This window comes from Onychomys torridus, chromosome 1 (assembly GCF_903995425.1).
Source record: "Onychomys torridus chromosome 1, mOncTor1.1, whole genome shotgun sequence".
In the NCBI taxonomy this organism is placed as follows: Eukaryota; Metazoa; Chordata; class Mammalia; order Rodentia; family Cricetidae; genus Onychomys; species Onychomys torridus.
In genome coordinates this window covers 66,966,898-66,983,489 of record NC_050443.1, presented here as the reverse complement: position 1 = coordinate 66,983,489, position 16,592 = coordinate 66,966,898, and the positions used below count along the sequence as shown (strand labels likewise).

The following is a 16,592-nucleotide window of genomic DNA, read 5'->3' as shown; positions in this document are numbered from 1 at the left end:
CTATGGTGGAAATTTCCAATAATGAAAACATCGGGGATAACTACTGGGGTTGAGGAGATACCTCAGTGGACAAGTTGACAAGGAAAGGACTTGAGTCCCCATCTCAGAAGACACATAATGGCAGGGACTGAAGCACATGCCTGTAATTGCGATGCTCTTATGGCAAAATGAGAGGCAGAGAGAGAGAATCCCTGAAAGTTCATGGGCCAGATAATCTAGCAACAACAGACTGATTGCCTCAAACAAGACAGAAAACAAATGCTGACACCCCACACTGTCCTCTGACCTCCATATGCAGAACAAGAAGGAATGCATCCTCATCCAGATACACACATACACACTACACCCTCACACACTGTATGTGTGCATATGTATACATTCATATACATTTATAAATGTAAATCCTAGTCAGACATTTGCCCAGCCCCAAACTCTATACATTTCAGTAAATTTTAAACAGTTAACATGGCCCTTCTGAGGTGCTGGAGTGACTTCTTAAACTATGTAATGTTTTTATTTATGAGTTAATTAGAGTAAAATGATTTCATTTAAAACAAATGTGTTTAAACACCACTAATAGCATTTGGATAGCATGCCATAGACTACAGTTCTTTATTATTTCTGAAAATATAGTGAGCACTTTTAGATAGCTGTCACTGTCATTGCTATCATTGGGGTTACAAGGGGGATCGATCTATTAGTGTGATTTATCTGTCTAATTTGTAAGGATCCATATTGTTTCATTTGAGTTTTGTATTCACAGCTAGATTCTGCTAATAAAGCATCCAGTTACAAATTAGCTAAGGTCCATGAGTTTCTGTGATTTGAAATTCATGAAGAAGTTATGTATCTATCTATTGCTTGCCTTTTTTCACTGTAAAGATGCTCATTCTAGTTGAAACTAAAAAAAAGATACCCTAGGACAGCTTAGTAGTTGCATTAACACTCTCCCTTGGATGACCTCCACTCCTCTACAAATCAAACAGACAGAAAGCAAGGGTAGGCATGTTAACACTCTAGCTCTCAACTTTTCCTGGTTGCTCATTTTACCACTTCCGTGCTTGTATACATACCTCAGCAATTAAAAGAGGTGGGATGCAGCATATCCACAACTGTGTCAAATCACTAACACCCTACACACTATTATATGACTGTATACCTTAATGCAAATGGCAAGTTAATAAGACTCTAAAACTCATTAAAAGCAATGGTCACTTCCCTAATGAATTCTCTATTATATTCATTAGTAAATTTAATGTGGGCAAAACCAATATGCAACACTGTTTATAGTCTGGCTTTTTTTTTTTTTCATATAAGACTAAAATAAGACATGTCAAGTTCTCACAATCTAATTTAGAAGGAGAACATTGGCTAATTACTAACCACTGGGCTTCATGTTAAGTGATTTACATTTAGATTTCCAAAGAATTGTAAAGGACATGTATACTTATAGTGAGGAAATCAAAGAATGTAATTTGATCAAAGCATAAGGATCAAACCAGGATTTGCACTCAAACTTTGTATGTTTTTACTTCCATTTGAAGGAAAATAACTCAAAGGAATGAAGAAACTTGTATTGCAGACAAGGCCTCACAACAAATTGTGTGAACTTAAGTTCACAAATCCATTGTGCTTTATACACTCTGTAAAACTGTTTTTTCCTCTTAAAATGATGTTTTATATCTTTCCCAATCTTACTTGTACTAATAACTTTGGACTAGGCTTCACATACTAAAAAGCCTCTGAGGCAAAAATTTTCCTTAGTTCACAATTCTGGTCAAATTGAATGTGCCAAATGAGATTTCACTACTCATATCACTGATGATGTATTCCAAAGAATTTCCTTTCATGCATAAAGCTGTAACAATTTTTCTCCCTGTTTTTTTGTTTTGTTTTTGTTTTTATTTATTTATTTTTATTCATTTTACATACCAACCACAGTTACCCCTCTCTCTCCTCTTCCTGTTCCCTACTCCTCTCCCAATTCACCCCATCCGCTCCTCAGAAAGGGTAAGGCCTCCCATGGGGAGTCAACAAGGTCTGGCACCTTTAGTTGAGGCAAGACCAAGCCCACCACACTGCATCAAAGCTGAATAAAGCATCCCACCATTTGGAATGGACTTCAAAAAGCCAGTTCATGTGCCAGGGATAGATCCTGGTCCCTCTGCAGGGATCCCACAAACAAACCAGACTACAAAACTGTCACCCACATGCAGTGGTCCTCATTCGGTCTGGTGTCTGTGAGTTCCCACAAGTTCTGGTCATCAGTCTCCATTGGTTTCCTTGTCACGATCTTGACCTCCCTTGCTCCTATAATCCCTCTTCCCTCTCTTCACTTAGGCTTGGCCTGGTGCTTGGATGTGAATTTCTGGCATGCGCTGTAATCAGATTGGTGACTACCCTAACTGTCATCATAGAACCTTCATCCAGTGACTAATGGAAGCAAAAGTCTTCCTGCTCTTAAAAAAAAAAAATTATGCTATATTGTTTTCTTTTATAACTGGCATCTAAATGACAGAATGAAGAGTCTACAGTGAAGACAAGAAGAGAAATTAAGCAGGCTGTCCACAGTCTCATCCCAATATAAGGTCTCTTGTGGGGTAAACTTTCACTACACACACCCTTAATTTTTCTTTGTGTAGGAACATGGAAACATTGCTTTCCAAGTTGGATAAACAGACATGTGAAACATTTATACACGCAAAAATCAGAAACATCCTCATCAAGGAAAGCAATACTGTTTTGTGTTTCCCAGGGAAGCAAAAATAATAGGAAGGCTTCAGTCCATTCTTCCTCAAAGCTGCCATGCCTACACCAATACAAAGACATATTTAGATTTGCCTCAACAGTTGGCCCTGGGTCTCGCCACTAACTAGTCACAGAGAATTTGTTCTTTCACATCTATTCCTTAACCTGTACAGTATTGCTTTATATCAGCTGAATTGTAGGATAGGTAATTGGTTTAACACAGTTTTCAAATGTATACTGAATGACAATATTTTAATCCATAATAGAATGTAAAGTGGTATCTGACTTCTAATATTGAAATTAATATAACAAACCACCAGTTCAACTCCATTTTCCCCCAAACTAAGGTTTATGTTTGTTTTTCTTTTTGTTTGTTTAGTTTTTCAGCAAAAGTGTTATTACTTTTATTTATTTTTATTCCATATACCAACCAGAGATCTCCCTCTCATGCCTCCTCCTGCTCCCCTTCCAGCCTTACCACCCAGCCCACCCCCCATGCCCTCCAAAAATTTATGACCTCTGTGGGGAGTCAGCAAAGTCAAACACATTCAGCTGAGGCATGTCTAAGCCCTTTCCCCTCCATCAAAGCTGTGCAAGGTATCCCACCGTAGGGTTCCAAAAAGCAAGTTCATGTACAAGGGATGTATTCTATTCACACTGTCAGGGTCCCCCCAAAGAGACCAAGCTACACTATTGTCTCGCCCATGCAGAGGGCCCAGTCCAGTCCCTTGCAGGCTCCACAGCTGTCAGTCCCAAGTTCATGAAATCCCAGTAGCTTGGTTCAGTTGTATCTGCAAGTTTTCCCATCATGGTCTTGATGCCCCTTGCTCATAAAATCCCTTTTCCTTCTCTTTGATTGGACTTCTGGAGGATAACCAGACTACAACCTGTAGCTCTAGAGAAGCTACATAACAAGGAGGACCATAAGAGGGATACATGGATTGCCTGGGAAGGGGAAATAGACCAAATCTCCTTAGTAAACTGGGTTGGGGGTCAATGGAGGGTAGGGGATGGGAGCATAGGGGAATGGAATAGTCAAGCTGGAATAGGGGTGGAGTGGGAGAGCGATGAGGGAGATATTTTGATAGAGGGAGACATCATGGGGATAGGGAGAAACCTGGTGCAAGGGAAGTTCCCAGGAATCTACCAGGATGACCCCAGCTTAGACTACTAGCAGTGATGGAGGGGGTGCCTGAGCTGGCCTATCCCAGTGATCAGATTGGCAAATACCTAACTGTCGTCACAGAACCTTCATCCAGTAACTGAGGGACACAGATGTTTGTTTAGTTTTTTTTCCCCACCCCGTTTGTTTAGTTTTTAAAACATGGTCTTGGTATGCAGCACACATAAGCCTTGAGTCTGCAACCCTGCGTCAGCTTCCCAAATGCTAGGATTGCAAGTATACGCAACCATGGTCAGCTTAAAGTTGATGCTTTTTATTTGTTTTTTTAGGAATAGCATCACACTCCATTGCCCAGTCTCATCTTAAGCTTGTGACCCTCCACTTGGATCAGGTTTCTAAGCACTAGAGGGCTCTTTTTTTCTTCTATCTCTCCAGGTACTATCCAGTATTGTACATGCAAGAAACTAGGAAGGACTGACAGTACTATCTAAGAAAAGTGAACAGCTCAACACCATAGAATGGTTTTGTTAATGAGAAAACATGTACCTATAATTGTGAACCCACTGTTTTAATATATTATTCCTTGTACTGAACCAGGTAAGTACATGAATATGCCAAATACTTTAATATACCACATGCCTAAAGGTAATTCTAGTAGATTTTTCTCTTCCCTCCACTTAATTGCTTTTCTGCAAATGCAGACATAGTTTGAAGCCTTGTATCCATTCTGATCACTTCTTCAAACAGGTCATTTGTTTTAAGTGATGCTCGACAGCTATTTCACCTCATCCACTGCCAACAGATGTTGGATCAGAACAAGTCACTGAAAGTAAGTTTTAGGAAATACCCATAAGGAAGTTAATGACTGATGGAAGCAGATGCAGAGATCCACAACAAATCACTAGACAGAGCTCCAGGAGTACAGTCAAAGAGAGAGAAGAGGGATTCTATGAGTAAGTGCATCAGGATCATGATGGGGAAACATGCAGAGATGACCAAATCAAATTAGAGGGAACTCATGAAAGTTGGATCAATTGCTGTGGAGCCTACATGAGACTGGACTAGGCCCTCTGCATGACAAGACAGTTGTGTAGCTTGATCTGCTTGGGAGGCTCCCTGGTGGTAGGATCAGAATCCATCTTTGGTACATGAGCAAGCTTTGTGGAGCCTACTACCTATGATGGGACACCTTGTGCAGGCTTGAGGCAGGGGGAAGGGCTTGAACTTGCTTCTACTGAATGTGCCTCCCCATGGGAGTCCTTGCCTTATTGTGGATGAGAGTGGGGGGTAGGTTGGGAAGGGAGACTGGGGGGCAGGTGGAGGGAAAAGGGGGATCTTTGATCAATGTGTAAAATGAATAAATATTTTTCTTAATAACAGAAAAAGTAAAATTTTGTTAAAGAAAGTACCCATAAGAAAAGCTTTCCCAGTTCTTTTCTTATGACTAGTGAAAGCAGCATTTGAAATGAATTTCTGAGCTCCAGTTGTCATACAGTTTATCTTTGTTTTACCACAGACTAAATTTTTCTACTTTGTATTTTTAACTCTAAAATAATAATAGTTTTCTTCATCGTTCCTGTGAGATAGTGAGAAAGTATTATCACTGATGCAATCCAATGTATTGATTAGCCTAAACAGTTTTTAAAAAATGGTTCCATTACAAAAAAATATTTAAGAATGAAGAGAATAAGTGAGAAAAGAATGAGAAGCTGAGAGAAGAAAAGGAGGAAGGAAAAAAGTTGGGTAGAAGAGAAGAGTGAGAAGGGGAAGAAGAGAAGGAATAATTTGATGAAAAGGAGGACGAGTGTACAAGAGAGACAGAGGGTAGAAGAATGAAGGTCCACCAACTAATCCCTGTGATTCTAGGAATCTCAATCTTTGTTTTTCTTAGGTTTGTTCTTTATTTACTTGGCATATTATTCACTGTGAGGAACTAATTTTTTACATTATATTTTGTGTGCTTCCAGTAATAAACTAGAACATAATACTTCATATCATGCTCACCTCATCTCTAGATTCCTTATTCTAAAGTAATTCATGGTGAAATATTAATAACCTAGAAGTTATTAAGGTATTATGAATGAGGATATGGCTCACTAGACTGTATTTAGTAATAATAAATGCTAAACTTTCAGAATATTTAAATTCTAAATAATGTTGTTTCTGTGAAATCTAAAATAAGACTTGTTTAGGGAAAATACATATATGCAGTCCTCAAACATCAACTCTGTTCATGCTAATTGCCCAATAAACATGAATGTTTAATGTTTAATGTGAATGTTTAATGCTGTAGTAGTGTCCACATTGGCATGTAACTTTAGAAATTAATTGTGAGCATTGGTAGAATAGTGTAATGGTATCCTTCTTACCCTAGTCATGTGGGCCAGAAGAATTGGGGGATGGCCCTCTGAAATGTTCAGTGGTACCCAGCAGAGATACCTGGGGAAAACCTGGGAAGTCATCTTTGGCAGAAATGCTTTGTGGGTAAGTCAGAATTTAAGCCAACAATTAAGTAGTCTGAAAGAACATACATAAAGAAAAGACACTACCTAGGCAACAGGAATGGATTATGCCCCTCACCCCAAAATAAACAATAATAATTCCATCAGCATCTACAGACTAATAAAAATGATAAAATAAATATTCAAAGAACACTTTTTTCTATTCTAGCACCCTATTAAACTAATGTCAGTTTGTAATTTTCAACCATTAGTATCATCATCTTTATGTTTGTCTGAATTTCTAACACATTTTAATCCCTAGATAATAAAATGGAAATGCTTCAAAATGTACTCAGCAGGCTCTATGATGACATTTCTAATTTTTCCAGACTAAATTGTTGTCCTGATATGGTGACAATCAGTGAAAAATTAGACATAAAAAGTGTATACACACTTATACCTCCATTCCTGCACTCCTTTTTAATAACAGGGTGATATTCATCATAGGTAAGGTATGGAATTTGCCTTGGTGCCCATTAGTAGACTGATGGCTAAAGAGTACTTTTGAGCCATAAAGTAGAGACTCTCATCATTGTAGCAAAATTAACGAATCTAGAGGTCATTATGTCAAGTGAAACAAACTAAACAAGTAAAGACAAAACCGTTCTTTCACTCCTACACATACATGCAAGTTATAAACAACTCACCTGAAAATGAGTAGGAATTACTAGATGTTTGGAAGGGTATACAGAGGTAAAATAAAAGGATTGGTTGGGACTTCTCAGTATATACCTCATGAACATACTAATGTCACATTGAAATCCATTAACATGTATGTACAATTAACCTTATACTAAACAATTTTTGAGTTTTGAACTAAACATGGTGACTATGAATTAGACAGTGAAGATCTTTAACTCAAATCTCCATTATCGTTATTTGCTTACATAATTAACAGAAAACCCTATCATAAGTACAGGTGCTGCATGGCAGTGTGTCAGCTGACTTGACAACATTTTAATGATTCTGTGCTACCAGAAAAACTTATTGATACTTTCCCCCCAGAGCATCACTGACATTTTTTTAGCATGAATTAGCATCTTTATATCATTAGATAAGAATAAGAACCCATGAAACAAAAAAGGAGTGAGGTGTAAACAGCATTCCACAATTAATCAAGGAAGGTACTTTGGCACCTTGTTTTTATAAAAAAGCAAAACTGTGAAAATTACAAGTGCCAGCTATTTATCCACATGCCATATATTCATACATAATGAGGTTGGTGCTGCTATAAGGGAAATCCATCTATTCAGCGAACTACTGAGTACCGGTTTTATACTAGGCACTCTAATGGGAACTGGGGGGACAATTTAGAACCCTAGCTAAGGTTAGAAAAATTATTGAAGTGTAAAATCATTGTAAACAACTTAGAGTATGATATATGTGTTTTTCTACAGAAAACACAACTCAAAATCAATTTCCTTACTGAAATTTAGCTACATCATCATAAAGAATGCAATAATGGACTATTTACAAGTATATTGCATTTTTACATGCAATGCAGGTTACATTTCAGAGAAATTAATATTTATCCAACTCACAAGAATAGAAGTGAAGATTTTACCTGAAACATTTATTCTATGTTGTCATATTTTCATGTCAACAACATTAATATGTGCTATTACATGTATTTTGTTTAGGGTGATGGTGAGATAGCTCAGCAGGTGATAATCTTATTTTCTTTGGATACTGAAGTTTGAATGTGGCTGCAGTGATCTAATTATGTCAGTGATAGAATCTAAAGTTAGTTAGATAAATATGCTTTATTAAATTCCATCCTGAAAATTTTTATTATTACTCACAACTTGGCTTGTGGTCCATTGGATAATGTTGAGGACTTCAACTGAACTCTTTCATGTGATTGCAAATAGTTGTGTGTTAGGAGGCACTTGCACTGATCTCAAATGGCTGGTGTCAAAAGTTTATGGTGGCTTTCTCTGGAAAGTCTGAGGCCCCCGGGCGGTGGTGGCACATGCCTTTAATCCCAGCACTCGGGAGGCAGAGGCAGGTGGATCTTTGTGAGTTTGAGGCCAACCTGGTCTACAAAGCAAGTTCCAGGAAAGGTACAAAACTACACAGAGAAACCGTGTCTCAAAAAACCAAAAGAAAAAAAAAAAGCCTGAGGACAAAACATTCTTTATACAGTGGTAGTGATTCAAAGAAAACAAAGAAGGAAGTCTGTACATTGCCTGGTTGTTTAATCCTATATGATATTAGCTACTGTGATGGCTGAGGCTGGAGGATCCAAAGTCTAAGCTCAGCTTTTGCATTTTAGTGAGATCCTATCTTAAAATTAAAGGTAAATGAGACTTGTGATACAGTGATGGAGGGTTTGCCCAGCATGAATCCCAGGCACTCGGGAGAAGTTGAGGGGAGTAGTCCTCACTTTAAGCTTTCTTAAAGAAAGCAGCTATGAAGCCACTGTTGCATGAGAGCAAATCCTACTTATAATCTAAATGATAAGAGTTCAGGAGATGCTCCTTACTCAAAGAATCCCTCTTCTTTCTCTTCCACTGGACTCCTGTGGAGCTTCAAGCTCATCATGGGGAAAACGTACAGAGACAACCAAACCAAACTAGTGGGCACTCATGAAATTTAGACTAACACCTGTGGAGTCTCCATGGAACTGGACTCTGCCCAATCAAGACAGTTGTGTAGCTTGATCTGCTTAATGTGTCCCCAGGCACTATGATCAGGATGCATCCCTGGTTCATGAGCTGGCTTTTTGGAGTCCATTGCCTACGGTGGGACACCTAGCACAGCCTTGAGACAGGGGTCAGGGCTTGGACCTGCCTCTACTGAATGTACCAAGCTTTGCTGACTTCCCATGGGAGGCCTTACCTTCTTGTAGAGGGGAATTGGGGGGTGGGTTTGTGGGAAAGGCTGAAGTGGCAGGAGGAGAAACGAGAATGGAAGCACATGAATTATGAACCAAAAGCTGTAGAGCCCCCAGCTGGAGCAGGCCCTCTGGATAAGTGAGGCAATTGAATAGCTTGAACTCTCTGGGAGGCATCCAGGCTGTGGGACTGGGACCTGTCCTTAGAGCATGAGCTGGCTGTTTGGAACCTTGGACTTACACAGGGACACTTTGCTCATCCTGGAAGGAGGGGACTGGACCTGCCTGTACTGAATCCACCAGGTTGAAATGAATCCCCAGGGGAGTCTTGGCCCTGGAGGAGATGGGAATGGATGGGAGGGGCTGGGGGGAAGGTGTGGGTGGGGACGGGACGGGGGAGGACAGGGGAACCCATGGCTGATGTGTAAAATTAAAACACAAATATAATAAAAAGAAAAAGAAAAAAAGAGGGGGGATCTGTGGTTGGTATGTAAAATGAATAAAAACATTTCTTAATTAAAAAAAGAATTCAGGGAAGTCATTAGTTGGGGTTACCAATTAAATCACTATGTCAGAGCACTACAAAGGTGAGTACCATCTACCCTGTGTCATATGCATACACGTGCCAAATTTTGGAAAAGTACTGAGGTGAGAGACTTCTTAAATTTTCTCAGAACACATAGGGTACTGTCTGGACTGACTCACTTAAGAGGAATGACGTTTCTCTTCTGACTCACCACATCTTTTCCTCTGTAGTACTGAAGTACTAGTTTGCTTTGTCCTTCAAGAACACTGCCTTTATTTTCTGTTCACTTGTTTTATGTTATAAATCACAAAGCCTAGAAATTCTAGGTGTAGAATTTATGTATCACACATCACTGTTAATATCACTGGTATGCAGAGAGAATAAATCACAGGAAATACAAGTGCAATTACTTAATCTTAAAGCTGAATCCCAGGTCTCCTGTGCTTCCTCTGAAAGCACAGATAACATGTATTTTCTAGAAGGAACATCTTGTGATAGTTTCCCAAGGATTATTTGATATAGTGCTGTCAGGTTTAAGCATAAAGTAACTGGGTAATTTGAAGACAAAGTGCTTTAGAAAAATAGTTTATCTTTTCATAATTGATATATCACATAAAAGCATCTAGAAATTGTTATACTTTTTAAGAAAGGGAACAGTCAACTAAGCAAAAGAGGACAGCTATAAAACATCAGAATAAATAGAGAGGTTTTGAGACCAACAGTTCAGGAATTGCATGGAATTATCCCAACCTAATGAGAGATGGAGATAGCGGTGCATAGAGAGAAGTTTATAGATCAGAGCTCCCCACCTGTGGGTCTGGGGGCTTTTTCAAGACCATTGGAGAACACAGTTATTTACATTATGATTCCTAACAGTAGCAATATTACTGTTATAGAGTATCAATGAAAATAATTTTATGTTTTGAGGTTACCACAATATGAGGAATTGTATTAAAGGGTCACAACACTAGGAAGGGTGAGAACCACTGTTATAGGTAAATGGTTAGATAGGTAGACAGGTAAGCAGATAGATAGAAGAAAGCATGAACTGACATTTTCATTTACAAAAGTTCTCAAAGAGGCTTTCTGAAAGGTCATGTAACAGAACAACAGACATCACATTGAAGATTTTCCACACAATCCAATATACTTGAGTTTTCCTTGATTCAAGGATTTTCAGATTGGAGTCTGGTTTTACTCTGTAAACATCTTTTTTGGTTTTTTGGTTTTTTTTGGGGGGGATGGGGGGGAACTGAGGATCAAACCCAGGGCCTTGCACTTGCTAGGCAAGCTCTCTACCACTGAGCTAAAAAAATCCCCAAACCCTCTGTAAACATCTATACCACTCCACTATTACATGAACAAACTATAGGTATCATGACTCATACGTCTGATATCCAGATTCTTGTTTATAAGCAAAGATGTTTCTTAAATCATCAGAAAAATCTACAACGCAAAGAGTAATTCCTTAATATGTAAATATTCAAACCTGCATCTTCAATATCTTGTTTGTGTTATAGAATATTTTTCATGTATTTATCAACATAATTTCTATTGTTTTTTCTCAAAATTCTTTATTCTAGTTAATATGTTACTAAAGGCAATCTGTGTATCATAAAACATTGAATGAGTATTTGCAAAATTTATCTATAAAAAATAAATGTTTTCATCCTATCATATTCCCTATTGACTTAAATTTCCTCTCAGAATAAGGATTTTTTTCAATTTTGCTCTTTATGGTTAGCAGTTCTATGAAAGTACAGACAAATGGTTCATATAGAATACCAAATATGAAGAACCATACATGTTTTTTCACAGAAAATCAGCTTAGAGCAGATTACTCTTAAGCAACAATCTTAGAGCTGATTATTCATTAGCAACAAAGCATGCCATTCATTTTTATAATAGTGTGTTTATATTTTATATATATATATTTTATATATATATTATATATATATATATTTATATATATATTTTATAAAAATATAATAGTGTGTTGTGTGAATATATCATTATGTACATTATTAAATTACTTATTGAGTATTCGTGCCAATTTAGACTAAAGCAATTGAAGTTTGTAAAAATACAAATGTGATGATTAGTTTCTCATGGAGCATATTTTAAATTATCCTCTCCTTCATGGTATGGAAACCTTTCATTTCTGAAATTTGAAATGAATCCCCATCTTCTACTTTATCATGTCCTTGACTAAAACATATCACTTACTGGGTTTGTGTTTTGCTTTTAAGCAAGTATTAGCATTCTCTCTGTTAAAATTAGAACATCAAATTAGCCACCAGTCTTCCCACATAACAGAAAAGGTAGTGTGATCATTTATCAATGTACTTTAGAGACATTATTTGTAATTTTCTGTCATTTTGAGTTATGATTACATAAGTATCTGTGCATGCTTCATCCTCTTTGCTTAACTGAAAAACTCATGGAAGATTTTGATATATATAACTATTAAAAAGACTTACATGTATTTGCTTTTAACAAATATATGTTCTATGAATGTATACCCAAAGCATTAGACCATTGGATCCTCTTAAAATATAATGGTATATAGAACTCTAATTTAATAGCTATGTGCTATAGTCCTGGCTTTAAAATTACTATTAGGTACGTAAAAATTAATTAAATGCATTAAAGAATTTGAATCTGAAAATTGGAATAAAATACATGGACAGACTGTGTCACTGGATTGTTGAGAGAGTCAAATAAAACTGGGATTTTTTACATGAAAAATCTCAGCATTAGAGGGAGAAAAAGAAAAGGTTGTTGGGTGTCCTGATAGAATATTACTTAGCTAACATTTGCAATGGGCAAGACCCTGGGTTTGATGTTCATCATGTGCTCCAAAGTAAAATGACCATGACTTACTCTAGAAAAGGAAAAATCAGAGAAGTCCTAACCTAAACAATGTATTGTTCAGAATCACTCCACATCAATATGTTTCCAAATAAACTATCAATTTACAAATGAAAACTTTCAGAGTTACAGAAATGTCAATTAAACTTGTAGCCTATTTTACATTTGTATTACTCTAAACATGAATAAAGGCCTATACAGTGAAATGCATTCTGTTACTGTTACTTGATAACAAGAATTCTGTTATATCTGAATTAGTTAAACTGTCAAAAACTCTGATGTAAACTCTTCCAAGTAAATTCACTAATTTCCCAACAAATTATCACCACATATTACAATATTGTCTGTGTTCCAATGACATATTATTAAAGATTCTTAATTCTTCTTTTTGCTAAGTGATTCCATCGTTTTTAAAAAATATTTGCTGCCTTCTCCAGTATTATTTTATGCTTAATAAGTGCATTTTGTTGCCCTAGGAAAGCTATTACAATAATATTTAGATCACATAATGTCCTATAGGTCAACACAAAGGATTGAAATTTTGCATATGCAAAGCATTTCAGTACACTGTTAGCAACAAAAAATAATTATGTTAACTTATACAGTATGGTTCAGTCATTCCCTTTTATTGCTATATTTTCAATACAACAAATCAATAAATTTCAAAACATTATATATTTTATTGAAATTACTCTTCCCAAATAGATTCTACACAAATATAAAGCTAATTCATTCTTATTATTATTTTGAACTTGACTATGCATTCTATATAACAATTTTAAGTCTATACAGTTTGGCAATTTTTCATAACAACATGCTGAGCTATATTCCTTACTGTGTATCTGTATGTCTACTGCCCCTTGACTATAAAATCATTAGAGCAATGATAGAATGTTAAAGATGAGAGATGTTCACTGAAGAACCCGAAAAAACTGAAAAAAAAAAACTTTAGAAATAAGCATCATCATAGCATAATTTGAAATAGTACAATCCAGATTGAAAAACCTATCTTGCTATTTAACAAGTGGCAGACATATAAATGAGTATGTCAGTGTAAATATATGGTCTTTTATCTTATTGGTGAAGTTGAGGCTTCTCAAAATTCCTACACTGGTGAGGAACATTTTAGGCATGCAAAAGCTGATAATTTAACTGAGAGGTGTTGCCAAGTATCATAACATATTTTTGTGTAGAGGAAATTACATACCTTCTGTGTGCACAGCTGAGACATAGGTCCAGTTATATCTCTTCACTATGTCCACCATGGCTCGTGCCTGCTGGGCATCTGAAGGTACAACCCTCATGAAATACTTGAATAGAGTCTTGTCACTCAGATCCATGCTGGTTGCAGAGTAAGCAATCTGAGGTATGTTGAAAAGTTGGAGCAAATTCTGGACTTGTATGGCCACAGAGCTGGAGCCAGGACCAATGACTCCCACTATTGGTTTCTTGGAGCGGAAGGAAGAGGAGCCATCCACACAGCGTACCAAGCCCTCTTCCTCTTCTGAAGAGATGAGTGAATCCCTTATAAATTCAATGCTTTGTTCTAGGGCCACAGCTGAATGCCAGCAGGAATCTCTTATCTCACAGCCAAGTGTGATGTTGGGCAAGAGATTGGGGTCTGAATTGATCCTTTCCAAGGTATGAAGCATGGCCTCCACTCTCTGAATGCCATACTGCTCACGGACTGCCCCACATTTCCTCTCATGAACTTTGTCCACAGTTGGTTGGTGGTGGACAGAGAAGAGAGCTCCAATAATGATGTCACCTGGCATGTGAGCCACCACCCTCCTCTCACTGGACTGTGCACTCCCTCGGACATCTTCTTTCAAAAGTAGGACTGATAGGATCAACAGAAGGACCATTTTAGGAAAGGAATTCAAGCTAATAAAGACATCATGGTGGAAGAAACTCAGATTTCCAATAGGTGCAATCAAATGATCTCTTGTGTTGAACAACACATTGAGGAATCAGGCAGCAATTTAGATATGTACTCTAAGAAATAACAAGGTCCCCAGATAGTGTCTATTTAAATGCATCCATATGATCATGATCTTCATTACCTGAAGAAAAATAAAGAGAAGCATGAGTTTGATAGCAATACTACATACCAATTCAGGGACACTCTGAACATCCATGTTAATGGAAAAACAGAGGGATTTGATATTATAGCTCAAAAAAGCAGAACTGAAAACAGTGGTGCTTTTGTGTGTTTGTTTCACTTTGTCACCAGGTTAAATAGTTTCCTGGCCTTGACTTCTTTACTTTCATACTTTTCTTTTGTTCACCTGGAGTACAGAAAATCAAATGGGATATACAATAGGCAAACCTGTGAAAAACAGCATCCTAGTATTCAACCACTCTATAAAGTAAATATCCTTAAAACACCAATCCCTAAAATCTTTTGAAGATTGGTGAGTAATAGCTGGGTGGTGGGATTGTATCTAGTTTTCATTTGTATTTTCACTTAAATCAGACTTCAATTTATTTCCAAATTTCACCACCAAACTTTTATTAATTATTCAACTATAAAAGCAATCTTCTTTAAAGGGTTTGGATGTAGCTTAATGGTAGAGTACTTGAACAGTCTACACAAGGCTTTGAATTCTATCCCCATCATTCCCACAACCAACCAAACAAAATATTAAAATCATGTACAGTTCCTGCCTAGATGCAATGTAAAGTATATTGAAAAAGGAGCCTAGGTATATAAGCATTGTCGACATTTTATACATAATATATATCAAAGATGAATTAGGAGAAGCTTTGAACATTGTCAACCAAAATGCTATAAGCAAGCAGGAGTAATAGGCATACAAGTTTAGGGGAAAAATTACAAGTTCTGATGTTAATAATTACTAGTAAAGTGCTAACCATCACAGATTAAGAATTTTCCAATTTAATGAATTTTGATGATATGTGCTAGGTTTGCTTTATCATATTTTCAAATATTTTAAATTGAATAGGTCTATATGTATTCCCAACAGAATCTCTGTTGTTACTGTAGTTCAAATGAAATTCTGCGGTTAGTTGGTGAAGAGAGAAAATTCTCTGGCACTCTGCATGGTACTCCAGAGACTTTTCAAAGCTATTTTGGAGTCTTACAATAAAATTCATAGTAATTATCCCTCTATGCCCTGTCTAGAAATATAAATTCCACAGTGATATGGCTCAACTATCCTTCCAAGAAGAAAAGCTTGGTTTAGCTACCACGTTAGTAATTTATTCCAGTTTAAACTCCTAGGGTAAAGATTAATCCACCCCAATTTCCAATAGCAAATTCTGCATTAATGGGAAAAAACTGACAGATTATTGGTTATTTTTGTTTAATTAGTATATGTAATAGATTTACTTTAGATGGCACCATCACTGCCAACCAGAATCTTAAATGTGATTGAAAATTATTAACACACAAGGACTGCCTTTTCAAAAGCGGTGATATGCCTTTTGGAATTTATACAATTGTCTTGCCTCTTTTAGAATAATGATGATCTTAAACTTTATCAGATTTTCAAAAACTCTACTTTTAGCACATAATGAACATAACTTGAATTACATTTCTAACCACACCTACCCTCATTACATTTTTTTCCTTCAACTGTTTCCATAGCAACAGAAAAAAACCCTTTAAATAGTATCAAACACTAAAATTAAATTTTAACCAATAACTACATGTTACAGAATAATGAGGTGTTTAGATATACAAATGTGAGTGTGTGCATCATGTGCATCATATTTCTAATTCAGTATTTTAGACAAAAGTAAAGGGAACAAAAATGTTTGTTAATCACCTCATTGTGAAATTGTCCAAACATTCTCTCATTCTCAAGATGTCTGTTCAGTCTTCTATGTTCAAAGACGTGCAATTTGCATTGATAATTATGCTCATTAAATGGAGAATGAATAGGCAAACCCAATGATAAAACATTGCTGGGATAGCTGGCCTTGATCCTAGATGGACACTGTAAGAGTAGAGCTGGCCCCACT

At 36.8% G+C, this 16,592-nt stretch overlaps 1 protein-coding gene across 3 annotated transcripts in view; it reads right to left on the bottom strand.

The window, feature by feature from the left end:
• Grm5 (glutamate metabotropic receptor 5) overlaps positions 1-16,592 on the bottom strand; it is a 484,091-nt gene that overhangs the window by 451,769 nt on the left and 15,730 nt on the right. For all 3 annotated transcript variants that reach the window (XM_036186135.1, XM_036186149.1, XM_036186142.1), the window contains exon 3: positions 13,813-14,668. In XM_036186135.1, the coding sequence (XP_036042028.1) occupies positions 13,813-14,470 (658 nt within the window). In that variant the 5' untranslated portion in view covers positions 14,471-14,668. The remainder of the gene's footprint in view (positions 1-13,812; positions 14,669-16,592) is intronic.